At 61.1% G+C, this 27,716-nt stretch overlaps 1 protein-coding gene across 5 annotated transcripts in view; it reads left to right on the top strand.

The window, feature by feature from the left end:
- ADAR (adenosine deaminase RNA specific) overlaps positions 1-26,900 on the top strand; it is a 38,892-nt gene extending 11,992 nt beyond the window's left edge. The window contains exons 1-16 of one of the 5 annotated variants that reach the window (XM_019431456.2): positions 3,590-3,728; positions 8,083-9,245; positions 9,363-9,512; positions 10,993-11,176; positions 12,046-12,194; positions 12,679-12,823; positions 12,917-13,107; positions 21,185-21,410; positions 21,584-21,755; positions 21,908-22,001; positions 22,084-22,206; positions 22,478-22,611; positions 24,032-24,214; positions 24,504-24,616; positions 24,947-25,074; positions 25,210-26,900. In XM_019431456.2, coding sequence (XP_019287001.2) covers positions 3,714-3,728; positions 8,083-9,245; positions 9,363-9,512; positions 10,993-11,176; positions 12,046-12,194; positions 12,679-12,823; positions 12,917-13,107; positions 21,185-21,410; positions 21,584-21,755; positions 21,908-22,001; positions 22,084-22,206; positions 22,478-22,611; positions 24,032-24,214; positions 24,504-24,616; positions 24,947-25,074; positions 25,210-25,447 — 3,408 coding nt within the window. In that variant the 5' untranslated portion in view covers positions 3,590-3,713 and the 3' untranslated portion in view covers positions 25,448-26,900. Of the gene's footprint in view, positions 1-3,589; positions 3,729-8,082; positions 9,513-10,992; positions 11,177-12,045; positions 12,195-12,678; positions 12,824-12,916; positions 13,108-21,184; positions 21,411-21,583; positions 21,756-21,907; positions 22,002-22,083; positions 22,207-22,477; positions 22,612-24,031; positions 24,215-24,503; positions 24,617-24,946; positions 25,075-25,209 lie in introns of those variants that run through there. The other 4 variants (XM_019431454.2, XM_019431455.2, XM_019431452.2 and 1 more) reach the window with 4 other exon arrangements.
- Positions 26,901-27,716: the final 816 nt, after the last annotated feature.

The raw sequence follows: 27,716 nt of genomic DNA, 5'->3' as shown, positions 1-27,716 counted from the left end.
GCCATATGATAACGCTTGCTATCGCAATGCCTGGTGCCTATAGATAGTTGATAAATACGGCTTTTCGCTCCTCCACCGGCTGACTTTGGGTACAGGCGCCCGCCTGCTGCTGAGGGAGACCTCACGGTCTCCTGGGGCTCCTGGGGCATCCCTTTTGCTCTGCTGGGATTTCAAAAGCCAGTCTAGTGACTAACATCAGAACGGGCGTTCCGGGGAACGCGGCTGAGGGGCACTGGTCGGCAGGGCCGGCGGGTCACCGGTCTGTCTGCAGAAAGCTGGTGGGGTTGATGTGGGAAGGCCCGGAGGGTGTTGAAAGTTACGTTGGTGTGGTGCAATAAAAAACCCAGTGATAAAGGACCGAAAGGGAAACAGCAACCAAAAAGGGCAATAAACGTGGGCTTAATGGGCTTATTATGTGTTTCCTAGGAGTTAAGGTAAGAAAGGGAGTTTATTTATGTGCATATCCTGTTCTGAAAAGATGCCCTAATAGTTAAAAATAGCTTAGTAATTTGTTACCTTTTTTGATAGCATGTAGCAAGTCAAGTAGCATGCAGTCACACGAGTCCGCGCCTCTTGCCGCGGGACTATGCGAGCAAATACGGAAGGAGTTTGCAGACACCTGCCTTACAGAAGGGAGAGAGGATTCGATGTAGCCCCTGTGCACAGCCCCGTCTGGCTGTAGGACATCAGGGACTAGGAGGACTTGTAAACATGCACCCTGCAGCAGCCAGGTTATACACAACAAGCCAAATTAATCGTTACAAAGCCAGACCACCATTCATAATTAAAAAGCAAAGATAGCAGAGATTGGAAACTAAAGGCCACTCTGCAGCCCAGGTGACAACGGATCCTCCCCGGGGCTTGGGGGGGGGGGGGGGGGGGGTCCAGGCCCCTGAAGGCAGGTGCGGCCAGTGCTCTGCAGCCATGACGCGGAAGGCCGACTTTGAGAACACCGAGTGAGGAGTGAGGGGCTCTGTACCTCGTCTCAGCGGGTAGGTCTCCGCCGGCGGCTGGTCGTAGCTGGTAGCCCTGGGTGATGTAGTCAGGACGACTTGCGTCTGGGGTCATTTCTCAACCTGACACCTGGCCCCGGGGGGTGGGGGGCACCTGTGTGCTCACGGTGCCACTGTGCACAGAGGAAACACGGGGAGGGGAGGCACTGGTGAATTAACGGTAGACCAGTGGGGGGTGGGGGAGCATTTGGACTGTTTGCTCTTTGGTATTTTCTGCAACGTTCTGCAAGTGACATGTTACTTTTGGTTAGTTTTTAGAAAGTGTTTCATCCAATGTGTGGAGTCCCCACGATAGCACAGCGCACAGATGGCGGGCAGCGTCACTGCCCTGTGGGAGCCAAGCACCCAGGGCCGTGAGATGCTTGCGAGTAAGAGAGCTGCTGGGACGGTGACGAGCAGTTGGCACTGTTTCCGGGAGAGAGCTGACGCTCTGTCGGGGAGTGAAGCCTTCTGCTTCAGCACCGCCTCCCATGTGAGGTTAAAGGGACGGAAGAGGCACCTTCCCTGTAGCTGTGACTGAGGCTTTTCCGGAACATTCCGGTAGAAGGGTCAAAGGCCATGGGATTGTTTAGCCCGAAGGCAGGAAATCAGAGGTAAGACCTAAGGCATTTTACTTAAATGGAAAATAGAACATAGGGAGACAGGCTGGGGTCAGGTACGGAGAGTTTCTTGTTTTTAACCTTTTACCATTGTGAAGTGTAGCACATCCACACAGAAATGTACATAAAGCCCCAGTATGTGACTTCATGAACTGCGGCCCAGCAGCCAGAACGTTCCTTCCCAGTCGGAACACCCTTCTTCCTCCCTAAAGGGACCCCGTCCTGGCTTCTGTGTGGTGCCCGCCGTAGTTTTGTCTGGTTTGGGACGTGATGGAAGCGGACAGCTAGCGTGTCTTTGCTCAGCGTCCTGTTTAGATGCCGACCCGCTGTGCTGCGTGTGGCTCCAGCTCTGCGGTGTTTGACGCCGTGGAACGTTCCGTCGCCAGTATGTGCCGCCACCTATCCGTTGTACTTTTCCTGGACGTTTGGGCTGCTTCCGGGTTGTCTGTTCCCAGTAAGGCCACTCTGTGTACGTGCGTCCAGGTGCAGAAGTGGGACTGCGCACTTGTAGGGCGTGTATATTCCCGCCCGCCTCGCGGATCGTGAACTGGTTTCCGGTAGGGAGTGGGAGCTGCTGCCCACGTGGTCGAGTGGCCGGTCTGGGGGTGGGCAGTAACTCTGTGGCCTTCCCGTGCATTTCCCCAACGTGAGGACATCGAGCGTGGTTTCGTAGGTTTGTTGATCTTTCCAGCTTCATCGAGTTCCTGTGCTACATTCTACCCATCGATTATTCTTTCCACGCAGTGGTTTATGGGTCAGTCACTAAGTGCGGAATGTCAGGAGGCACGGCACTGTGATCCTTGTCGGGAGTGCTGGTCCTCCCCAGCAGACTGTTGGCTAAGGGCACCTGCCCTTCCCCAAGGACACCTGCCCTTCCCTGGCACGTGGGAGGCACGTGGGAGGCGCGTGGGAAGCTGTGTTCAAGGACCCAGGCATTTTCAGAGCACAGAGAAAGTGCTCTGTAGGGAGAAGTGCAAAATGAGGGGAGAATGTGCAAAATGAGGGAGAAAGTGCTCTGTAGGGAGAAGCGCAAAATGAGGGGCTGCAGACGCACCCACTCCCCAACCCAGAGCTGGGTGAGGCTTCCTGGGGAGAGGATATTTGAGGCAGCCCCTGAGAGCCTTTGGTCAGAAGCAGCGCCACAGGTACCTTCTAAGCCTAGGAGGACACGCACAGACGCACAGGAGGGGGGAGCCCAGCCCACTGCCCATGGGGAGTTGGAGGTTGGGTGCTCCAGGGAGACCGGAGGGAAAGGGCACCAGCCGGGCATCGTGACCTTACAGGCCGTGGGGACGAAACGGCGATGAAACATAGGAAATCAGTTTCTCACGGGGGAGGAATGTGGACTGCTGACCATAGGATTGACCTCTTGGACAAGCCTATGTGAGATCAGTTGAATTTCCCCCAGCAGACAACAGAAGTTATCTTTGGGGGAGTCACAACTGCAGTGAGCGCAGAGTGGGGGTGCAGAGTGAGGCCTGGGCTTAGCAGCAGCCCGCCTCAGGCCTCGGTTTACACGTAATTTGGGAGTCAAGCCTGCCTACCTGGAAGAGCTGTGAATGCGTGCTGGGATGGCGTCACCATTAGACCCTAAATGGTGCCCCCGCGGTGGTGGGTTTAAGTCGCTCACAACCTGCTGGGAGGGTAAGTGGTGGGGGGCGGGGACGGCGGCTGAGGCAGAGGCCTAGCCTCGGGCTGTTTCCACAGAACTGGGCTGGGGGGAGGGGGGGCGGGAGTTGTGTCCCGGGGGTCCCGGGCGGGGCAGGGCATGTGCTGCGTAGCCGCCTTCCTGAAGGAGTGACTCCAGTGGTCCTGCAAGCCGAGGGTTAGATCGGTTAGTCGGCGTCTGTTGGCTCCGCTCAAACCCCTCCTCCCGCTAAACTTCCCAAAGAGGCGGTCCTTCAGAGGAAACGAAAGTGAAATTGAGCCGGGCCACTTCGCCGCAGCCCGCCGGCCGCGCGCCCAGGCTGCCTACTGCGCTGTCCCCGGGGGCGAGTGCGTCTGCCCGGAGGGGGGGGGGGGGGGGCGGCCCACCTGGAGAGGGGAGCGCCCGGAGGAGGAGGGTCGCCAGCGCCGCTCCAGGTCATGCGTCGGGGGCGCCATGGACCCCAGGCAGGTGAGCCGGTTGCGCCCGGACGGGCCTCGGGCCCGCCCGTTTGCGTGTGTGCGTGTGGGTGGGCCTGTGCGCGCGGGTGTGAGCGCGGGTGGGCGTGCGCGCGCCGCATTCTGGGCGTCTGCGTCGTGCCCCTCGATGGTGCAGAGCCGAGCAGCGGGCAAGGGCGCCCGGCCTGAGCCCCGGTCCGGGCGGCCCCCTGCCTTTCTGAAGCCGCCCGGCGCTGGCGCCTCTTGGGCAGTGTGCCTCACTGATAGGCGTACCCTCTCTGCACGCTCTCCACTTCCCTGAGGCTCCTGGGGAATGAAAACCAGCCCTTACCACCTGTGGGAGAAAGTTTGTACACAGCAGCTTTGTTCATCGTTGCCCCAAACTGGAAAACCCAAACGTCCCTCAACAGGTGGTTGGACCAGCGCCCTGGGGGATCGGGACAGTGCTGTACCGCTAGGCAACAGCAAGAGGACGGAGCCTGGTACAACCCTGGTACAACGGGCGGACCTCAGGCTCACTTTGCTAAGCGGAAGCGAGCCTCAAAGGACTGCACGCCACGAGTCCATTTACATGACACTTTGGGACGCCCTGCGCTGGGGGGACAGGAAACAGATGGGCCGAGGAGCGGTTGTGGGGGCGGGGTGTGGGGACAGGCGGCGCTCGGTCGTGGTTGTGGCCACAGTATAGGGCCGCGCGTGCTCGGACTCTGTGCGATCAAAACGCATAGGATATACGCCAGAGGATGCGCTTTGTGTAAATTATGCCTCCGTTTTTCAAAGACGCGTGCTTTTGGTTCCCCTCTGCCAAAGGACTAGGGATTCCCGGTCTGAAAGGAAAGCATTCCTTGGCCCAGAGCGGTCTATTACCCGGTGGAGCCCCTGTGGTAAAGGTGGGGGCTCAGCTCTTGAGCCGACATTCCTGCAGCTACACGAAAGCGAATTTACAGGCCAGTGAGCGCAGACCGGCTGGGAGATGCTGAGACATTGGAAGGGTCCCCGTCAGCTGGCTGCCGCCGTCCTGCTCTCGTTCCCATTCAGTGGCTCCAAAGGGCTGTCCCCAAGCCATGCTTTGGCTGGGCTTGGCTTTTAGGAGACTTAAGGGGGTGTAAAGACAAAATAACCTCCCTGTAGATTTCCTCAAAATAAGTGCTATGAACAAACACAGTGTACTTTCCCTTTCCTCCGTGTTCACTCTGTGCACACGTATATATGCGCATGCGTATATCCTTGGGGGGTTTTCTGTTTGTTTCCAAAATGAGATTATAGAACATAATGTTCTTCAAGTTGCCTCTTTGTTATTTAACTTAACTTTGTGTCATTCCTAAATTTTTCCAGGTGAATACAGGTAGATTACAACACACTGTTTAAAAAAAAAAACCACAAAGCAGTGCTGTCCCATGGCCTCACTAGCTCAGCCCCTCATCTGTAGGGGGACATTCAGATATTTTGCAAGTGTTGCCAAGTAGTAGCAGTTTAAATCTAGAAAGCATCTAGCTAGAAACTGACTTCAGCCGCTCTGCAAAAAAAAAATTCTTTTACCCGCGTCACTGCGACAGCTAACAGGAAAATCCCTAAAGTCCCCGTAACAGCCCTGCGAGGGCGCAGCTCCCTCTGTGCCCTCATTCGCTTGGGCGCAGCACTATGGTGCGGGGGGGGGGGGGGGGGGGGTTGGGGTGCAGCAGGAGGAACAGAGATGGGCTCGCGCTCCTGGGGTCGTCTTGTTCGGCAGACGCTTCAACAAGTGTTGGCTCAGGATGGGCTTTGTGGCTGGAGCTGTCTTAGCGCTAGGAGTGCAGAGATAACGGACGAGGGAGGTCCTCCTCCCTCCGGAGCTCCCTGTGAAGTGGACTGTGCCCCTCCCCCATCGGTACTACCTGCGGAATATTGGGAGCGGAGGCTTGAGTAATTTCTAGAGCACCTGCCAGTCTGTGCCATTAACAAGAAAAGCGGTAGTATGCTAAAAGGTAAAGCTGAGAGGGAGGGGTTCAAGCAGAGGAAACTCCAGAGGGCTGGGAGTCCGAGGTCTCCAGAGAAGGTGGCATTAAGGAGCTGTCCAGGGACTGGGTCAGAGTTGTGATGGGGGCGGCAGAGAGCGCAGGGACAGGGGATCGAGTGCAGGCTTTGTGGCAGCCCGGGTGAGAGGTAATAGGCTGGTGCTGGAAAAAGCCACCTTTGTGAGAAGCGGGGTGGGGCGGGGGGGATAGCCCTCTGCAACCAGCCAGCAGATGGGGACGAGGGAGGGAGGCAGGCGGCCGGGCTGGCTCGGGTTTCTACCTTTAATAACCACAGGGAGAACGCGGCTGTCCACAGTCCACAGGGGCAAGAATGGCAGAGGGGCTGGGGGGGGCGGGGGGAGGAGGTTAGTTTGGTCCAGAGTGTGTGGCGTCGGAGGTTGTGCCGGAACGTGAGCGGGCGGGTCGTCTGAGCTTCAGCACGAGGCGGTGGCTGCGGAGACTAGATTTGAACACTGTTTCTGAAGAGGGGGGGTGGCGTGGAGGAGATCAAGGGGAAGGCAGAGCGGCCCTTGGACAAAATCTTGGGACTGGTTATACGTAAGGGTGGGAGAAAGGGACGCGGACAGACAGGTGGCAGGAGCCCTTTGGTGCCGTCCTCCCCGGGAGGCGGCAGGAGGACAGATGGTGAAGAGCTGCCAGTGCACGGCCACCAAAGCCAACCGCAGGGGACACCTAACCCAAGTTCAGGAGCAGGGGTTCTGTGTGTCCGTGGAAGCCTTGGAGCAGGAGGAGGGGCAGGGGCCTCGGGCAGAAGAGGGACCAGCCCCGAGGCCCCGAGTGGAGGGCAGGAAGTCTCAGGAGCCGTGGACCCACGGGAGCCCCACGGGAGCACGGTGGGAGGTGTACAGACCGGGGGTGGGGTCGCCCTCGGATAGGGGCAGGAATCTGCAAACTGCAGCCCTCAGACCGCGTGTTTTTGTTCTCCGTGTTGCGTGTGGTTGCCTTGGCCGCTCGGTCGAAGACCCGTCTGGTCGCGCTCGGAAGGCTTCCTGACCCTGGGGCGAGGTGCAGGTCTGAGGTGTGGCAGCCTCGGCTAGAGGAACGGGGGAGCGAGTGGGGAGTGGACGGGCCCCTCGTGTGGCAGCTGTTGAGGAGCCCACGTGAGGGTGCCGGAGCGTGACCAGCCAAGTGCCAGAGTCCCCTCGTTGTGACCAGAGACGCGGGGGGCAGAGGGTGAGGGTCACCGAAGGCACAGCTGCCAGCAGGTCCCCGGAGCCTCCGGGAAGTTCAGACAAGGGGACGAGCGCGAGGAGCATTGTGGGGATATGTTGACCCCGGGTCCCTGAGCACCTCTGGCCACCGCTGTCCTCCAGGGAGCCGGGGCGGGGCAGGGGGTGAGCCTGGTCCGTGCCGGGGCGGGACGGGCTCGCGGGCGCCCGTGTTCTGGTAAAGGTGTGGCAGCCTGAGGGAGCCCGGGGCCGCCTGCCGGGGAACAGGATTCTGCCCGCTGTACACGTCCAGCCTCGGAGGCTTTGGGTCAAAGCGCCCGGCGTCTCTTCCGTACCTGGGCACCATGCTGAAGCGTGAGGACAGCATGGCCTTTTTTTCCCAAGGAAACCGTCCAGCCCCCCAAAACCAGATCCTGGGCGCCCGCGAGGGCCTCCGGCTCATCAGTCCCCGTGCGCGTTCCCCTCTCTTCCCCCGTCCAAACGGGACCCCGCGGAGAGACGCCGGGGCCCTGCCGAGGCTGCTTCCTGGTCCCTTGACTCCCTGGGCGTTTTGAGGTTATTGTTCTGCTTTTGTTTTTTTTTTTATTTTTTTTTATTTATTTATTTTTTTCAACGTTTTTTATTTATTTTTGGGACAGAGAGAGACAGAGCATGAACGGGGGAGGGGCAGAGAGAGAGGGAGACACAGAATCCGAAACAGGCTCCAGGCTCCGAGCCATCAGCTCAGAGCCTGACGCGGGGCTCGAACTCACGGACCGCGAGATCGTGACCTGAGCCGAAGTCGGACGCTTAACCGACTGAGCCACCCAGGCGCCCCTCTGCTTTTGTTTTTAAGACAAAGTGACATTTGTTTGTGTGTTTGTCTTCATCTTAGAAGGGTAATGATTTGAGAAGGTGGAAGGATTCCCTCTCGACTCCCTATAATCCTGCCAAAGGGGAAGGAGGGCGCTAGGTTGCTGGAGAGGCTCGGCTGCGGCATGAGAGCCCCGCGTGCTCCCTCATGCTTCCCTCTGGCGGTCCCCAGGCAGTACTGGGGGCGGGGGGGGGCACCCTTGCCGGGTCACACGCCCACTCGTCCCTCACCCCGCCCCTCCAGAGTCAGGTGCAGCGCCCCGGGCAGTACCGACCTGGGGGGCGGGCTCACCACTGCCTAATGCGCTTTCTTCTCCGTCTTCTTCTGCAGGGGTTCTCCCTCCACAGGCACCACTCCCACCCAGTTCAAGGCTGTGAGCCCAGCAAGCTTAGACACCAGCAGCCACGGCCAAGGTCTTACCCGAATAGTTTCCAGCTCCAGCAAATAGAGTTTCTCAGGGGGCGGCTCCCTGCCGTGCCCCTCACTGGAAAGCAGACCCCTTCGCTGCCACCGTTCGCCCCTGCACTCTGGCCGCGGATTCCAGGACCACCTGCCAGAAGCAGGGGACTGGAGACCTGGGGTACCCCCAGGGACGTGCCTCCCAGAAGTCAGGTGCTCCAGAGAGGGTCCTGGTGTCCTGCCCCACGTGGCAGGGCTTTGCCGAGGAGAGGCGTCGACAGGCTTTCCTCACGTTTCCAGGACCTAGGTATCAGCCAGGACCAGGAACGGACGGTCTTAGAGCTTTTGCGGGAGCTGGGGGAAGGGAAGGCGGCCACGGCACATGATCTGGCTGGGAAGCTCGGAGTCCCAAAGAAGGAAGTCAATCGAGTTTTGTATTCCCTGGCAAAGAAGGGTAAGCTACATCAGGAGGCGGGAACGCCCCCCTTGTGGAGAATCGCCCCCGCGGTTCAGGCCTGGAACCCGCGTAGCCAAGTAGCCGACGTAGACCGCGCTCGCCAGGACGCTGGGAACTCGGACCCGGGTTTGGACCCTGAAGACCGAAGCTCCGAGTCTGAGTCGGAAGCCGCTCCTGAGCCTTCGGACATGGCTGAGATCAAAGAGAAGATCTGCAGCTACCTGTTCAACGTGTGCAACGCCTCTGCCCTGAACCTGGCCAAGAACATTGGCCTCAGCAAGGCCCGAGACGTCAGTGCCGTGCTGATCGACTTGGAACGGCAGGGGGACGTGTGCCGGCAGGGGACGACCCCCCCGGTGTGGTACCTGACTGACAGGAAGCGCGAGCGGATGCAGATAAAGAGAGACCCGGACAGCGCGCCCGAGGCCGGTCCGGCCGCCGTCCCCGAGGCCAAGGGAGACGTGGCGCTCCCGCCCCGCGACGCGGCCGTGCCCCATGCCGCGGACGACGCGGCGGCCGTAGAAGACGCGGAGAATGGCCGGGAACCTGCCGCAAAGCCGGAGGGCAGGCGGGAGGCCGCGCCGGAGCCGGCGAAGCCGAAGCCGCCCGCTCAGGACAACGGCCCCTCGAAGAGCGGGTACGTGGACTTTGAAAACGGCCAGTGGGCCACGGACGACATCCCAGATGACTTGAACAGCATCCACGCAGCCCCAGGTGAGTTTCGAGCCATCATGGAGATGCCCTCCTTCTACAGTCACGGCTGGCCGCGGTGCTCGCCCTACAAGAAGCTGGCGGAGTGCCAGCTGAAGAACCCCGTCAGCGGGCTGCTGGAGTACGCCCAGTTCGCCGCTCAGCCCTGCGAGTTCCACCTGCTGGAGCAGAGCGGGCCGCCCCACGAGCCCCGGTAAGAGCCCGCCCGGGGCCGCGCCGCCTGCCTCGCCTGGCCCCGCCGCCCCCTCGGTGTCTCTGCCTTCTGGCTAAACCGCCCGCGTCGGCCCCTCCTGCAGGTGTAGAGCAGGGAGCCAGCCAGAGTCCCGGCCGAGCAAGGGGCGGGCTGGGCCTTTGGCCGGGACGCGGCTTCTTGGGACAGGGCTGGCTTCCGTGCCTCGGCGTGGTGCCCGCGTCCCCGCGGGCCGCAGGTGACGGAGACGACTCCCCGCCCCTTCCGTGTGCCTTCCCCCCCCTTTCCAGAGAGGCACGGGACGGGTGAGCCGGGCCAGGCTGCACGTGCAGGCAGCAGCTTCAGGTCCCGGCCCCCGCCCTGCCCCGCTCCGGCCGGGAGAGGGCGGCTTCCGAGTTCACGGCTACCTGCCCGTCGAAGGTGGCGGTTCTGATCTCGCCCGCCGCCTCTACGCACGTGGGTGGGCGAGCCCTGGCTGTGGCTCCTGAGCTGTGAACTCAGAAACTTCCTCACTCAGGCAGCCGGCCGGGCCCGGCCCCAAAGGTCCCTGCAGGCCCCTGGACAGACCGAGGGAGGCGGGTGGGCCCGGAGGGGCTGCCGAAGGGCCCGGTGGAGAGCTGGGGTGGGAGAGGGTTCCACTAACCTCTGCGTTCGCCACGGGCTGCCTTCCCAGCCGCGGCTGACTCTGTCCCTTGCAGGGTGGCTGTTGGCGGGCGGGCTGGGGGGTGGGTGGGGGGGCATGTCCTAAAGCTGCGAGGCCAGGACCCGTTTCTCTCTGGGCCGGAGGCTGGTGGCTGGCAGGCTCTCCCCTCCCCCCACACCGGGGGGCAGCGGGTTCTGTGGCCAGCCTGCCTGTAACTCCAGCTGTAAGACAGCATCAGGTACATCAGAAGACCTGGGGAACCAGAAACTTGACCTGCTTTCCTAAATGAAATCCCAGGTTGAGCAAAGAGCGGAACAGATTTGAAAACTTGAATGCAGGAGGTCCAAGCGAAGTCCTGAGGCCTAGAACAAAGGCTTTTTGGTTTTCTGCATAACAAGGGGGAGTCCTTTCTTCTCCAGCTTCACACACAGAGCTGTAGAAGGACTCAAAAGCAGAGAGCTCTGTGTCTCTGAGGGAGGCTGGGGACAGAGGCAGGCCCCAGAAGCGGCAGGTATCTGACCCCGTGGGTGTCAGGGCGCGTGAGGCTGGGCAGCGAGGAGCCCCCCCAGAGGCGGCCGGCCGACCACAGACGTGGCGGTGGTGGTGGCTGTGGCTCGTCATCGTTTGCACAGGCTCTGTCTTAACTTAGTGTCAGCAGGCCGCAGGCGTCCCCCAAGTGCTCACTCTAACGAGCTCTGGGGACGCAGGCCCTGGCCGCTTTGTTTCCGGAAGGCAAGGCCCTTCCCCCTTGGTGGGGCAGAGGCCTCAGGGTCCTGGGCCCTGTGGAGAGGGCGGCAGGGACGGCCGGGCCAGCACTCACACATCTCACTTTCCATCAAGATTTAAATTCCAAGTCATCATTGGTGGCCGAGAGTTTCCCCCAGCAGAAGCTGGCAGCAAGAAGGTGGCCAAGCAGGACGCAGCCCTCAAAGCCATGACCATCCTGCTCGAGGAGGCTAAAGCCCGGGACAGCGGACGGGCAGAAGAGCCCTACGACTGCTCCGTAGAGAAGGGGTCGGAGAAGGTAGGCCTCCTGTCCCCACATCACGAGCATACCCACATCTTAACCCGCCTCTGCACGCCGCCTCAACGCAAATAATGGGTCCGTGCCCCCTCCTGCCCCCACCACACCTCCCGCGCCTCCTCCCCTCAGGCCCAGCACCCCTGCCTGCCCACCTCCCCGGCCTACCTGGAGTTACAGACCTCCAGACCGGAAAGGGACCTTAAAGATGACCGAGGCCGGGGCGCCTGGGTGGCTCAGTCGGTTGAGCGGCCGACTTCGGCTCAGGTCACGATCTCGCGGTCCGTGAGTTCGAGCCCCGCGTCGGGCTCTGTGCTGACAGCTCAGAGCCTGGAGCCTGTTTCGGATTCTGTGTCTCCCTCTCTCTGACCCTCCCCCATTCATGCTCTGTCTCTCTCTGTCTCAAAAATAAATACACGTTAAAAAAAATTAAAAAAAAAAAAAAAAAAGATGACCGAGGCCAAGCCCCGTTCTTGGCAGATAAGAAATGAGACCCAGAACGTTTAATCTTTATTTATTTTTGAGAGAGAGACCGAGTGTGAGCAGGGGAGGAGCTGAGGGGAGGGAGACACAGAATTCGAAGCAGGTTCCAGGCCCTGAGCTGCCAGCACAGAGCCCGACACGGGGCCCGAACTCACGGACCGTGAGATCATGGCCTGAGCCGAAGTCAGACGGTTACCCTACCGAGCCACCCAGGCGCCCCTGAGACCCGGAACGTTTAAAGAACTCACCCTTCCCTGTGGCGCAGGCCCAGAACCCCCGAACCCCCTTCCTTTGGAGGTCAGCCCCCCACCCTGTGGCCGACCCGTTCCCTGCACCACGATGGACAAGCCAGTGGTTTCTCCGGTGTTTTCTTGTCTCGTTCTCTCCAGGCCACGGAGTCCCAGCCCAGCGCCACGTCGGCAACGCCCTTCTTCTCCGGGAAGAACCCCGTCACGACCTTGCTAGAGTGCGTGCACAAGCTGGGGAGCTCCTGTGAATTCCGCCTCCTGTCCAGAGAAGGCCCTGCCCACGACCCCAAGTACATCGCTGTGTCCTGTGTCTCTGCCGAGGCTTCCTCCAAAGGGAGCCCCCTGCTGGCCTCCTGAGGGACGGCAGACTGTCTCACTGAGCGGGCGCACCTGTTCTTGCTGTGCAAGACGGGGGCCTCGAGGGCAGGGTTGCAGCTGTGGAGCAGACAGTCTGGGATGGGGGACTGGGGGCCAAGCGGGGACCGGGCGGTAGGGAGACCCTCGGCTCGGAGGGTACTGGCGGTGCGTCTCCGAGAGGTGCCACCGCGTGCCTGCGGCCCCGCACGACACGCTCGAGAGGGGGGTCCCTGGAGGAGGTGCACCTGGCTTGAGGCCCACGCGTGGCGCGGGGTCAGCCAGGCTGAGGGGCGGGGGGCGGGGCCGCGGGGGCCGAGGCACAGAGGCGACGCGTGTGAGGGCTCGCCGGCCCCGAGAGGTCGCCCCGGCGGGGGCCGGGCCGCGTCCCGTCAGCGCCGTTTCCACCCCTCCCGCCAGGTTCCAGTACTGCGTCGCTATGGGAGCCCACACCTTCCCCACCGCGAGTGCCCCCAGCAAGAAGGCGGCGAAGCAGATGGCCGCAGAGGAGGCCATGAAGGCCCTGCACGGGGAGGCCACCAGCTCGGCGCCTTCCGACACACAGGTGGGCCGCCGTCGCTGCCCGGGGGCGCGGGGTCGCCCCTCAGCTTTCCACAGGCGCTTACGGCTCCTCTTTGCGTGGCCGCTTCTCCTTCAGCCCGGAGGCGCCAGCGTGGAATCGTTTGAGAACCTGGAGTCCGGGATGCCCAGCAAGGTCAGGAGGGTGGGCGAGCTCGTCAGATACCTGAACACCAACCCCGTGGGCGGCCTGCTAGAGTACGCCCGCTCCCACGGCTTCGCGGCCGAGTTCAAGCTGGTCGACCAGTCCGGCCCCCCGCACGAGCCCAAGTGAGTGTGCCGGCCCCGCCGTGGCCTCGGGGAGGAGGGCCGTGCAGGCTGCAGTGGCCAGGGTGGTGTTGGGGGGGGCGGGGGGGGGGGGGTCCCGTCCTGTCTGCGTGGCCACCTGCAAGACGCTCGGGGGCCGCCCAGAGGGTTCGTGTGAGCAGGCTCCTCTTGCTTTTAACTGATTCCAAGTTTTAATTTTTTTTTAACGTCTATTTATTTTTAAGAGAGAGAGAGTGTGAGCCAGGGAGGGTCAGAGAGAGAGGGGGACACGGGGATATGAAACCGGCTCCAGGCTCCGAGCTGTCAGCACAGAACCCAGTGCAGGGCTCGAACCCAAAAACCACGGGATCATGACCTGAACCGAAGTTGGACCCTTAACCGACCGAGCCAGCCAGGCGCCCCTGGTTTCAAGTTTTAAAGGAACGTGCAGAAAATCATTCCGGCCGGTTGAAGGAGTATGTGGGGGAAAGGCTCCTTTCTCTGCTGGTTTCTTTCTGACTCGTTACCAGTTTCCACACTACTTCTAGAAACTTCCATGCTTGTACTAGCGCGTTTTCTTTCCATTTTGGTTTTTTTTTGGTAAGTTTATTTATTTTGAGAGAAGGTGAGGAGAGAGAGAGCGAGAGAGAAGCCTGTCAGGGGAGGTGCAGAGAGAGGGGAAGAATCCCAAGCAGGCTCCAGGCTCAATGCAGAACCCTACACTGGGCTCGATCTCAGAACCGTGAGATCACGACCGGAGCCGATAGCAAGAGTTGGACGCTTAACCAACTGAGCCCCCAGGTGCCCCTCATTCTGCTTTTTAAACAAAAATGGGCATAAGTTATATCTTCTGTTCTACACTGGCTCCTTAACTTACCAGCGTGTCTTAGAGGTCATATATAGCTCAGGTACACACATCTATCAGACTCTTTTCCACAGCTACATATTTCTGTATTTTTTCTACGTCTTTTAAAAATTTATGGGGTGCCTGGGTGGCTCAGTCGGTTAAGCATCCGACTTCGGCTCAGGTCACGATCTCGCGGTCCGTGAGTTCAAGCCCCGCGTCGGGCTCTGGGCTGATGGCTCAGAGCCTGGAGCCTGCTTCCGATTCTGTGTCTCCCTCTCTCTCTGCCCCTCCCCCACTCATGCTCTCTCTCTGTCCCAAAAATAAATAAATGTTAAAAAAAATTAAAAAAAAAAATGTATTTGTCGGGAGAGGGGCAGAGAGAGAGGGACAGAGAATCCTTGGAGCCCCATGCAGGGCTCAGTTCCACAAACCATGAGATCATGACCCGAGCCAAAACCAGAGATCAGGTGCTTAACCGGCTGAGCCACCCAGGAGCCCCTAAATCTTTTTTTTTTTTTAATTTTTTTTTTTTTAACATTTATTTATTTTTGAGAGACAGAGACGGGGCATGAGCAGGGGAGGGGCAGAGAGAGAGAGGGAGACACAGAATCTGGAAGCAGTCTCCAGGCTCCGAGCTGTCAGCACAGAGCCCAGCGCGGGGCTCAAACTCATGAATCGTGAGATCGTGACCTAGGCTGAAGTCGGACGCTTAACTGACTGAGCCACCCAGGCGCCCCAGTCTTTTTTTTTTTTAACATCATCTCTGAACCCAGTGTGGGACTCGAACTCACGACCCTGAGATCAAGAGCCACGTGCTCCCATCGACTGGCGCCACCCACAGCTACATGTTTCCTTGAATAGATGCTTATGGTTTCACAGTTGTTTTATCGGGCAAGAGATATAAAAGGTCTTTTCCGAAAATGGACACCGCCCCACCTGGGCGACACCTGGTAGGGGACACCTAGCACCTGGCTTAAGAAAGAGAAGGTTGCTGTCGATGTTGAAGCCCTCACTTTGCGTCACTGATCTCACCAACTTCAGTGACGACTGGGTCGGACTCGTTCTTGCTCCTAGAGGCAGTCTTGGTGCTGTGTGTCTGTGCCGACCGTTCTCAGGAGGGGGGCTCTGGGCTAGAAGTCACACACGGTTTCGAAGGGTTTGGGTTTCCGTGTAGGTGATAGACTACTCAGAATGAGACCCAACAGCCTCGTCCTGACTGCTCCCCTTGGCCCCGCGCCCGCCTCCCCACACACCCACACCCCGGCGTGTCATCACTTTATACCACGCGTCCTTCCAGAGCATCTGCGTGACGACGCGAGCCGAGCTGCCGCGTGTCCCTTGTGTTACGCAGAAGCACAGACGCGCTTTGGCGTCTAGCCTGCTGCTTCCACACGACAGTGTAACCGTGGAGTTTTCCGTCTCCTGTCCCGTTCTGTGTCCAGAGGCGTCCCTGCGGTGCCCAGGGCTCGGGCTCACCCCCCGTCTCGCCAGCCCCCTGGGCACCAGTAGGCAGATTGTCTCCAAACTTTGCCGCTGTAGAGAGCGCTGCAGTGAATAACTTCCGTGCGTCCGAAATTTTGATAAGTATCGCTGTGTTTTCCTCCAAGGAGACGATGCTTATGCCTCTGGCAGCAGTAAGTACGGAACAGTCCTTCCCTCTTCGTCGTGACCAGTACAGAATCACGGGCTTCCCCGGGAGTAAACCGTTCCTTAGAAGTCTTTCCAGAGCCAAGTGGCAGAAGGCAAAAAGCATTTGCCATTCATTTAAGTAAATGCAGATTTTTTTTAGCGTTCCCAGACCCCAAAAAGTCACCTCTCTCAGGCATTTCTGATTCCTTAGGACGCATCTTGCTAACAGATGCACAGAATACATCCAGATAAAGCACGGGCACTCAGACCCGCTTTGGAGTTACCGAGGCTGGATCTGAGCCGCGGGGGCGGGGGCGTGTGCACGCCGTCTGCCTTTTTGCATAAAAGCAAAAGTCCTCTTGGGATTTCTTTTGGTTAATGGGAACAGGCACTCGTGTGGGTCTGTCCCAGAGGGGGAGTGGCTTGACACCGACTTTGGAAACATTTGTATCAAAATGCTTCTCTTTGCTGTTGTAAAACGCTAGCAGTGAACTCAGTGCGGCACAAAGATCAGCCTGTGTTAAGATATTTATTGTTATCGTTACTGTTACCGATAGATGGAAGGAGAAAACCCACAGGTCATCTGCAGAGATTCCAAAAGGGCATTTAGTTAAAATTCAGCGTCCGTTCCATTTAGAAAGCCAAGCTGTTGATAAAGCACAAACTGTCGAGTGCTTCTTCGCGTGACAGAGTAAGTGTGAAGCCAGCAGCCCGCAGCCTCCTTCACGTTGAACCTGGAGCTGCTCCCAGTAAAGTCAGGGGACACGTGGGCGTCGCGTCCTCATTACTCCGTGGTGCTCCGGCATCACAAGCTAATGCCATCCGTTAAGACAGAGAAGGATGAAGAGAGGGAGGTAGGGAGGCGAGGGTTCGCAGGTGATGTGATCGCATCGCTGAAGTATTCGGGACAGAAACGGGAGTTCAGGAGAGCAGGACGGCGGAAAATCACCTGGAAACATCAAGAGCTTCTCTGCAGCAACAGGCAGTTCGAAGTCGTAGTGGAAGAAAGCCTGTCTGCAGCAGGCGCTAAACGCATAAAAAGACCTTGGCGCGTTCTGAGCGGGAAACACACGGGCTCTGAGACTCCGATTAGGTAGAAAAGTCCCACGTGATGAGAGCAGCTGTCCCCAGATTACTTACGTTTAACGCGATCCCAATGGAACGCTGGCAGAATTGATTGATTTTCCACCTGGAAAACGTGATTCCCGTTTCATATGAAAAACCCACGTGGGGGGAAGAGCTAGGAGATGGAGGGCGGGAGGAACCCCATGCCCGGCGGCGCATCGGCCTGTGAGGGGGGAAGGCGGGTCGCACGGCAGGTGGACGCAGACGGGCCCTGTGGTGGGGCACAGGGCTGCAGGTCGGGGGGACGGCAGTGACTGGGCGGCAGGGCGAAGGCTGCCCACCACGTCTCACCCCCCGGGTGTCCGTGTCCTCGGTCACGTCGGATCGCAGTGTCCGGGACCGAAGTAGGAAAACCGGGGGCGCCCCGGCACCGGCTCAGTCGCTGGAGCATGTGACTCTTGATCTTGGGGCTGTGAGTTGGGGCCCCACGTTGGGTGTAGAGAGGACTTAAAATCTTAAAACGTCCGTAATACGTATACATGTATAAATGTGTATTTAAAAGAAATAGGTAAAATCCCAAAAGCACTGGATGGAAGTGTGGATTTCTGTTCGAGCATCTTGGACTGGCAGAGCCTCTCCAACAAGACACAGCAGACGAAGTCCCAGAGGGAAAAGATGGAGACGGGCTATCAGGACAAGTGGTGTTTCTTAAAAAGGATCACCTGAGGGAAAAACACTCAGGGCCAGTTTCTTTACAAATGAGGGATTCTCGGGGCGCCTGGGCGGCTCGGTCTGTTGAGCGTCCGACTCCGGCTCAGGTCGTGATCTCACGCTTTGTGAGTTCGAGCCCCGCGTCAGGCTCTGCGCCGACCGCTTTGCTCAGGAGCCTGGAACCTGCTTCAGGTTCTGTGTCTCCTCCTCTCTCTGCCCCTCCCCCCGCTCACACGCTTGGTCTCACTCTGTTTCTCAAAAAGAAATCAATGTGAAAAAAATTAAAAAAAAAAAAAAACGAGGGATTCTTTTCCAGTCTGATAGGAAAACAAAGACGGTGAACTGTCCCCAGAAAAGCATCAGGAAGTACCGACAGAAGGTGCTCGACTCCCTCTGTAAATACACATGGTTGGCGACCCCCGTGGCGTCCGTGGTGCGTCTCAGCGTGCGGTGGTTACGGCGAGGTGGGGCCGCCCCGGGGAGTCCACACCCGCGAGGGACGGGGACAGGCGGTCCGTGCCCGTGTCCTCCGCAGGCGGTTAAGGAAACTGAGGGTGTACCCGCACCACGGAGCACCTCGCAGCCCTGAGCCAGAGTCTGCCCCGTGTGGGTGAGCCCGTCCAGGGTGCAGGAGGGAGGGATGTGAGCGCGAGCTTGCGGACGGCCACCTAGGGTCCCTTCTCGCGGGATGAAATACTGGCGGCGGCGTTTGCTTCTGCGGAATGAGGGATTCCTGACTTTCGCTGTATTCTTTTCTTTTTTTAATTTTTTAATGTCTTATTTCCGAGAGAGAGAGACACAGAGACAGAGAGAGACAGAGCTCGCGCAGGGGAGGGGCAGAGAGAGGGGGGCACACAGAATCCGAAGCAGGCTCCGGGCTCTGAGCGGTCACAGCACAGAGCCTGACGTGGGGCTCGAACTCACAAGCCGTGAGATCACGACCTGAGCTGAAGTCGGACGCCCAGGGCGACTGAGCCACCCAGGCGCCCCCGACTTTCACGATATATTAATTATTAACTGTTTGAATTTTTGTGGGGTACCCAACTACTCAGTTTTAAAAGGTCCCTAAAAGAGAAGAGCTCATAAAAATGGCATCTTATTTTAAGTTTTCTTTTAGTGATAAGTAACGTTGATCTCTTCATATTTACGTGCTACTTGTGTTTCCTCTTACGTGAACTACTCGTAGCTCTTGCCCTAGTCCATCCTTTCTTACTTGACTAGGTAAGAACAGGGCGGGAGGAACGGGGAGAGGCCGTTGCGCTCCTGGCCTCCGCCTGCCCTTTGCGCCCAGCCGCCCCCCCCCCCCCCCCCCCCCCCCGGCTTCAGCCTTGTTCTTCGTGCCTGCGTTCTGGCCCTCTCGTCTTCTCCTGGCACAGAACCCCCCCCCAGGAGTTTGAGTGACTCACGCAGAATTTCAGAAATTGCTGTGGCCCCGCACGGAGCGCAGGGCAGACCCCCCGGCCACAGCAAGCGCCCACGCACGTGGGAGGGGCGAGGGGCTGGGGCCGCAGTACCCGCACCTGCTGTCGGGGTGACACATTGTGCCCTCTGTTTTCCCCCCTCTCTGGCCTCCTTGGAAACCACCGAATGTGCCCGCCAAACACAGACCTTCCCAGAGCTCCGGACCGCCGTGTCCAGTCTCCTGTCGCTTCCGCCTGACCCCTCTGGTCCCACCTGCCCAGAGGAGAGCTCTTGGGTGTCACCCACCGTGGCCATTTCCCCCGGTCCTTCCCGTGTCAGTCGGTGACCCCACTGCCCGCCCTCTGCTCCACGGCCACAGCCCTAGGGGCGGGCCGGCTTCCCTCTCCCTGCACGTCCTTCAAGCAGACCGTCCCTCGGCCCGTGTGTTGTGCATATAGTTTGGCCCAAACCTCCTGCCGCCTCCAGCGCCGAAACCAGTCGGTGGCCTCCTGCTCTCCCAGCTTTGTTCATCCATTCAGGAATGTTGAGGGGCCACATTTGTATCTGTGTGGACGGGCGCCAGATGCGAATCAGGGATCCTTGATAGGGACAGGTGTGAGGTCTCCTATCTCGTGCGTGTCACCAAGAGCTCAGGTTGTGTGATGGGTTGAGGGTCTGCTCGGCGGCCTGACTCAGTAGGGAGAGGCGCCCACGCGGTGGCCTCAGGGGGCTTAAGAGGAGGACGGCGCTTCGGGAGGGAGCGAACTCGGCCCAGGTCGGCGCTGGGAGGGGAGCTCGCTGCGTTTGGTACTAGCCGCGGTCCTGTGACGGGCACCCCCCTACCCGCATCGCACTGCGCAGGACGCCCCTCCGCCCTCCCTGCACCGCTCACCGCCTCCCGCCCTCAGCCCTGCGTCTCACCAGCCTCCGAGCAGGCCCCCCGGCTGCACGCGTCCCCCCTGCCCGCCGCCCCCCCTCACCCCAGACCCGTGCTTACGGAGCGCTTGGACCGTGGCTGGTGGCTTCTGTGTGTAGCTTTCAAGCGACAGGTCCCCGTGTCCCACACATACAGGCCCTGACGGGGCAGGGACAGGCACACCCCGTTGGCGCTCCCACGGACCGGGTGCCACACGCGGAAGGTTTGCGGGAACCTGCGTCGAGCGCGTCTGTCGGCGCCGTTTTTCCAGCTCTCCCGCTCACTTCCTGTCTCTGCGCCACGTGGTGGTGACGGTCACGGTACCTAAACCTTTGCGTCACTACGTTTGGTGGTCTGTGACCCCTGATCGCACGTCGCTGACAGCTCAGGTGATGGTTAGCGTTCTTTCGGAATAAAGTATGTTTTAGTTAAGGCACGTGTGGGGTTTTTAGACCCAGCGCTGGCACGCCAAGAGACTGCGGTCTGGCGCCAACGTATCTCCACGTGCACTGGGAAACCAGAAAATGTATTGTGACTCGCTTTACCGCGATACTCACTTGATGGCTGTAGTCTGCAGCTGTCGGAGGTCCTGCACGCCTGTCTGTCTTCGTGCGTAAGAATTCGTACTTTTCAAGCGCGCGGAACAGGCGTGAGATTCTGCGGAGTCTCTCAAAGGCCCGGTTTGGCCCCCGCTGCTTTCTGGCATCTGTCACGCCATGTCCCTGTCCTCCTCCTGCTCCCCCCACCCCTCCGGCCCGCACGCCCCGGGGTGGTGGAGGAAGGAGTCAGGGCGTCCCCTGCACCGGACAGGCCGCTCGGCGTGACTGAGCGTAAGGGGACCGGCTCTGTTTCCTGCCTGAGCAGCTTAGGACGGGGCTGAAGCTAGGATTCTTGACACCCTGGCGGGAGACGCCCGTCACGCTCTCCCGCCCCTGCCTGGCCGGCCGGCCGACCGGCTCACGTGCCCAGGCGCGCCCCTCCCAGGGCCCCCTCGTGAGAGCTGAGCCCCTTGCCTAAGGCACGTCTCCACGTCCGACCACGCCACGCCGAGGGTCCTCTTGGGCCGACCGGGAAATTAGGAAACGGAATCGGGTGCTTCGAAGTAGAGTGTTAAACCGCGAGGGAGAGCGCCGCTGCCGTTTCTGCCTAAGCTCTGGACAGAAGTACCCCCGCCGTATTTCCTCACACCCCCTCCCCGACCTGCTGAGCTTTGTGGTGCGGGCCCAGAGCCCTCGCGGGCAGCCGCATCCCCTCAGGTTCGATGACCCGGTGTTGTCAACCAGTTCTGGGGCCACTTTCAGTTCGTGACAAGTGAGCCCGGTTTTCCGTGTACACGAAGTCTCCCTTATAAACGCGTCTACGCTGAAGAAGAGTCGGCGTAGACAGAACCGGTGAGTAACAGTCCGGGTGACCTCTGGCTCTGGTGGACGTGACGTCGTGAGTCCCCGGTGCCCCCGCGCCTCCCGCGGGCCCCTCGCGGCGACGCGGGTCGCGGTCGGGCGCGTGTCTCTATCCTGCTTCTCGTCCCGAAGGTTCGTGTACCAGGCCAAAGTCGGGGGTCGCTGGTTCCCGGCCGTGTGCGCCCACAGCAAGAAGCAAGGCAAGCAGGAGGCGGCCGATGCGGCGCTCCGCGTCCTGATTGGGGAGGACGAGAAGGCCGAGCGCATGGGTTTCACAGAGGTAACCCCAGTGACAGGGGCCACTCTCAGAAGAACTATGCTCCTCCTCTCGAGGTCCCCAGAAGCACAGCCAAAGACAGTTAAGACGTCTACTCTTGCTGCCATCTTCTCTCGGGGCCTTACCTTGCTGTCCTGTGACGCACTCCTGGGCTTTACTCCGCGCCTCAGTAGCACGCACAGCGGGGACAGCACGGGCGGGCGGGCGGGGGGGGGGGGGCGCGCCGCGGGCCTGACGCAGCCTTGTGCCCACAGCTCCCCCTGACGGGCAGCACCTTCCACGACCAGATAGCCATGCTCAGCCACCGCTGTTTCAACGCCCTCACCAACAGCTTCCAGCCCTCCCTGCTCGGCCGTAAGATCCTGGCCGCCGTCATCATGAAGAAGGCCTCGGACGACCTGGGGGTCGTGGTCAGCTTGGGGACAGGTCGGTGGGGCCCCCCCGGCGGCGGGAGCGGACCGCCGTGCGGCTCTTAGCGGCCGCGGTCCACGCGGACGGGGGGGGGGGGGGGGACGAGTGCGGGGAGGCTGGCCGTGCCCTGCGGAGAGGTCACCTTCTCCCCCCGCCCCTGCTTGCAGGGAACCGCTGCGTGAAGGGCGACTCTCTCAGCCTGAAGGGGGAGACGGTCAACGACTGCCACGCGGAGATCATCTCCCGGCGAGGCTTCATCAGGTGAGCCTCCGCCCGTCCCTCCGCGACTCGGGCCCCCGCCCTTTGCACCCGGGCGGCCGTCCTCACGGCGCCGTCCCCGCAGGTTCCTCTACAGCGAGCTGATGAAGTACAGCCCGCAGACCGCGAAGGACAGCATCTTCGAGCCCGCGAAGGGAGGCGAGAAGCTCCAGATCAAGAAGACCGTGTCCTTCCACCTGTACATCAGGTGTGTGGTCCCCGTGTCCACCTGGACGCCAGGCGCGCGCGGTCCCCGCCCGAAGCCCCGCCAGGCTCCACGGTCGGTTCCCGGGGGCGCCCTGGCCCGGAGGTGAGGCCTGCGCTTGAGGGCGCGTGGACGCGGCGTGGCCCACGTGCCCGGCCGCCCCCCGGGGGCTGCAGGGGAAGCCCCTCGCCGCCTCCACGTCCCGCGCTTCCCGAGCCCCTGGGCTCCGGACGGGGCCACGGCACGGGCCCTGACGGCCGCCCCCGCCCCGCAGCACGGCCCCGTGTGGGGACGGCGCCCTCTTCGACAAGTCCTGCAGCGACCGTGCCGTGGAGAGCACCGAGTCCCGCCACTACCCTGTCTTCGAGAACCCCAAACAGGGCAAGCTGCGCACCAAGGTGGAGAACGGTGAGTGGCACCGTCCCCCGCGTCCCCACAGGAAGACTGCCGAGCCCGGGGCCACCGCCGGGACAAGGCACGGCTGCCACGCTCTTGGCGTCCGTTGCCAGAGCTCGAGGGCTGCTTTGCCGGGCGGGGGGGGCCCGGGGACAGGCGTGGACCGCAGCGGGGGCGGGGCTCCGCTCTGAGTCTGGGGGTCATGTGGGAGCCCGAGGGCCCACCCGGAACTCAGGGGACAGCCTGGCCAGAAACACAGCTTCCCGGGAGGTGATCTTACCGCCACGGGGAGGGCGGGGAAAACAGGAGGGGACAGGAAACGAAGCGCACGCGCCCTGGGCTGTCCGCTCACGGCTGCCCCCACGCCCTCGGGCCGGGTCACCTCCCTGCCCGGGACCCGGGACCCAGCAGCTGGCCCCTGGCTGTGTCCCCAGAAGGTGGGAGCCGCCCCGGGGTCTGCCCGCTGGTGAACAAAGTGGCTCTGTCCACGTGGTGCCGCGAAAGGGGGCGGTGCCGGCACCTCGCTGGGCCCTGAGGACACACGAAGTGGAAAGGTCACATGCTCCGTGGCTCCGTTTATACGACGCGTCCGGAGTACAAAGGGGGCGACTCTGTGGAGACAGAGGGTGGACCAGCGTCGCCTGGGGCCTGGGGTGGGAGGGGCCGGCCCGCCGGGTTTCTCCCGAGGGCCGTGAAAGTTCTGACTGGGGTGAGGGTCGCACGCCTCTGCGAACGCAGTAAAAACCACAGAACCGTGTGCTTTAGTTGGGTGAGTTCTATCTCAGCAAAGCTGTTACAACGAAAGCAAGGGGCGCCTGGCAGACTCCGTCGGAAGAGCACGTGACTCATAATCTCGGGGTCACGAGTTCGAGCCCCACGTTGGGCGTAAAAAACCGCAGCAGCGCCCCGTGGCGGCTTCCCAGTGCACCGCACAGAAAAGGCAAACCTGCGCGCCCGCTGAGGGCTCGGGCCCACTGGCTCTTTGTCGGCAACCTGGACAACCAAACCTCTTGCTGCCTCAGGGCCTTTGCTTGTGCTGTGCTCTGTGTCTGAAACCGTTATTCAGCCGTGGCTTCTCCACATCTCTTGCTCTGCCTGCAAGTCCGTCCCGGGCGGCCGCGCCACCCTCCCAGCCTCCGGGCCCTGTCGCCGTTCAGAGTTTGTGCGTGCGGAGCATTTGCTCGCTTGCTGTCCGTCTGCCCCTCACCTGCTGCTGTCTGTCTACTCCCTCCTGCCCCCTCACCCGCGCACACGTTCCAGGGGCACAGAGGTCTTCTGGGTCGCTCGCCATTGTTCCCAGCACTGAGCACGGTGTTGGTGCGGCCAGAATGAGCCCACCAGTGCCTTGGCCCAAGCGTGAGGCGTAGAAGCCCCGCGGCAGGAGTGGCCTGGCCCAGGGGCCCCCGTGGCTCTGACCCAAGTCCCTCCACAGGGGAAGGCACCATCCCAGTGGAGTCCAGTGACATCGTGCCTACGTGGGACGGCATTCGGCTGGGGGAGCGGCTCCGAACCATGTCCTGTAGTGACAAGATCCTGCGCTGGAACGTGCTGGGCCTGCAGGGGGCGCTGCTGACGCACTTCCTGCAGCCTGTGTACCTCAAGTCTGTCACCCTGGGTGAGGGTCCCGTCGGGGCCGCACGCATTTTATCGTGGCTGGGTGCTGACGAGGCATCTGCGCTGTGCCGTGTCCGGTGGCCACCCTGCTGCGGGGGGGGGGCGGGCTCAGCGCCGGCGCTTCACCGGGCGGGTCTCGCAGTGGCTCACGGAAAGCAGGCTCCAGCCGCAGCGTCGCCTGGAGCCCGGAGTGCCTGCGGGTGCGGGGCGCCACCTCTGTCCTCACGGCCCCACCGGGACCTTCTTCACGCTCCCTGCACAGACGGGCATGGTTTCCTCTTTGCACCCAGGTTACCTGTTCAGCCAAGGGCATCTGACTCGGGCCATCTGCTGCCGTGTGACCAGGGACGGGAGTGCCTTCGAGGACGGACTGCGGCCCCCCTTTATCGTCAACCACCCCAAGGTGTGTGGCCCCATCCGCTTCCCCTTGATGTTTTCTCCCGTCCGCGTGAGCCTGTCCGTGGCACCCCTGTATCCGCTGTGGGCAGGGGATGTCCCAGGGGTTAGTCCCTCTGTCCCCTTGGATGCTGAGGGCTTGCTTTTCTGTCTGCAGCCCGTTTGAGTCGAGCAGGGCTCAGTGAGTCTGGTTTTCAGACAGAACCCTAGATACGGGGAGGGATCCCGGGCCCCCCCCCCCCCCCCCCCCCCCGTGTCTTGGGAGTCCCCAGTCCCTGCCACAGGACCTTCTCCTGGAAGTCTCCATCTTTCCTGTCGCTCCCGGGACCCATCCCAGGTTGGCCGCGTCAGCGTGTACGACTCCAAGAGGCAATCCGGGAAGACGAAGGAGACCAGCGTCAACTGGTGCCTGGCTGACGGCTACGACCTGGAGATCCTGGATGGGACCAGAGGCACCGTGGATGGGTGAGGAGCCGCGGGCCGCCCCGTCTGCGTTCCCCAGAGCTCAGCGGCCGCTTGGCGGCTGCCCCCTGTACCTCCCCCGCCGGGCTCCCCTCCCTCTCTGTCCCCGGGCAGTGCTGAGCTCTCTTGTTCCTCCAGGCCGCGGAACGAGCTGTCCCGGGTCTCCAAAAAGAACATTTTCCTCCTGTTTAAGAAGCTGTGCTCCTTCCGGTACCGCAGGGACCTGCTCAGACTCTCCTACGGGGAGGCCAAGAAGGCGGCCCGCGACTATGAGGTGGCCAAGAACTACTTCAAGAAGGGTCTGAGGGACATGGGTTACGGGAACTGGGTCAGCAAGCCCCAGGAGGAGAAGAACTTTTACCTCTGCCCCGTGTAGCGGGCCGGGCGCCGCAGGGTGGGCGCGAGGCGGGCTGTGCTGTCTTGTGGGGGTGGGGGCGGGGGCATGCTGGGGACACCGGGAACTGGGTTTCCTGCGTGCCCGGCCTCTGGGGGGGGGTGCCCACCCCTGCCCTGCCTGCAGGGGCGGCGGGAGGCGCGCCTTCTCTTCCCGCCACGCAAGCACGAGGGTCCTCGCCCACGACCCGCCCAGCCCCACTTGGCTCCCGCTGCCCCTCCCTGTGTTTGCCATCGACCTGTTGCCATCTTGGCCGGGGCCCCGTCAGCTCTGAGTCCTGGCAGCGCTGGGGGCTTCAGCGGCGGACTCTGTCCGCCCCCCCACCCCCTCCCCGCCGGCTCCCCGCGGCCCTTTTGCGATCCCCTCCTTCTGATCATGGAGTTTCTCCTTTTCCTCCCAGAGGGTGAGAGGCGAACTTAAGCGGGCGAGACATCCAGGAGTCCGTCAGTCCCGGGGCCGTGGGGGTCAGCGACCTTCGGGCCTTGCACTTTAGCGGGCACAGGGGGCAGGGCGGCCGGGAGGGCTGGCGCAGCCTGGGGGTCCCCCAGCGATAGCAGAGGGTCCTGTGGGGCGACGCCGACCACCCAGGGGGCACAGACCCGCCTCGCCAAACCGCCAGGCCGCAGCTGTCCTCCTGAAGCATTCCTAGGGATTTGTCCTGCCAGCAGGGGACAGCAGGGCCACAGACCCCAACCCCCTGGTGGCAGAAGTCCTCCGAAACAGGTCCTCCCCGCTCAGATAATCAGGACTTAGAACAAGGGCACAATGTCACGTTGGGTCAGATCACTGTACCGCCCGCGTGTTTCTCGTGACCGTGACGCCAGTGAAAGTTGACGAAGTCGTGGGTAAACGAAGAGTTTTTAAAAATGTCATAAGTGTTGATTCTTAACTGCTACAGATAACCTGTAATTGCACAGATTTAAAAGTCAGACTTAATTTTCCATTTATCCAAGTGCTTTTGTCTGCGAGGTAGCTTCAGGAGGGCCGGTCACAGGCCTGAGGTCTCCTTGCCCGTTAGGGACCCTTTGGAGGCTGACACTCGACAGCACTTGTAGCTGAAACAGCAGCTCGTCCTAAAGCCCCGGGAGGCGGGACCCCGTCCGCACCTCCAGCCAGCGTTGACTCCCGTGGTCCCAGCCCCCCGTCCCCCCGGAGTCCAGCTCTGGGCCCGAGTCAGCCGGACGCGCTCCAGACCCGAGCCCGCCTCCGGGTGGTGGCCGTGTGTGTCCGAGAATGCTCCACGCCGGCGCCCCGAGGAGCCTGTCCCCCGCCCCCCGCACCCCCACACTGCTGCCGAGGCGGCCCCGTCTGCCCCCACCTCTTCAGCAGTAGATACGCCCCCCTTCACACTTCTGTTCTTGTGGCTACTGTTTCCTCTGTGCTTTTGACCAAAAACTGACCAAAATAAAAAAAAAACCCAAGTTTTTAAAGCATACTGAAGATGTCTTTGTGGAACAGCCAAGTGTCCCGAGGAACCGGTAGGGAAACGGTGCCCGTTCCCCGGGCGGAGGCGCCTCGGAACCTGCGGCCCCCGCTCCACCTTGGGTGTCAGGACCCCAGCTCTGACCCAGCTGCCTCCTCTTTAACTGGCAGCACGCGGCCCTCAGAACCCCAGCCCCGCGCCCCGAGGTCAGAGGCGCCGTCGCAGACTTGTCGCCTTCGGTTTCTGCTGTAGGAAGAGGTTTCTGCCGGAGATGCTGCTGTGCGGGGACGTGCCCCCCCCCCCCCACCGCGCCCCTGCACCCCCGCCCGCCCCCGCAGGGCTGGACGGGGCAGAGCTCCCTCCTGCCCTGCTCTACTTTCTTGTCCGGTGTTTGTTTTTAGTAACCAGGACGCCCTCTTCCTTTTTTTTTTAAATGATCTTTGTAGTTGGTTCGTCCGGACCATGGCTGTTGTGCCCCCTCCGGTTATCACTTGTGAAACGTGTCACCGCTGAAGCTATTTCCTGTACTCACGTGGAGAGGCTCTGTGGGTTTGGGTCCTGGTGTGACCCCAGGCGCTGGGTGGGAAGAGCCCAAGCTCAGGCTTGGTGTGGCCGTGGCTGCGGTTCTGCTCTTATGTGTCCCTTGGTAACAGTGACTCACGTTATACATTCCTCAGAAATAAAAAAGGAGACTCTGAATTGTTAGAAAGCGTGCGGCCGTGGCTTCCTGGTGGGGGGACCTGGGGACGGAAGGAGCTGTGGTCCTGGGGAGGGACTGGGCACAGAGGGGCTGTGGTCTTGGGGGTGGGGGGACTGGGGACAGACGGA

This window comes from Panthera pardus, unplaced genomic scaffold (assembly GCF_024362965.1).
Source record: "Panthera pardus isolate Hobbes unplaced genomic scaffold, ASM2436296v1 HiC_scaffold_21, whole genome shotgun sequence".
Lineage (NCBI taxonomy): Eukaryota > Metazoa > Chordata > Mammalia > Carnivora > Felidae > Panthera > Panthera pardus.
The sequence above is the reverse complement of the archived record's forward strand: the minus strand, read 5'-3'. Positions and strand labels throughout refer to the sequence as shown.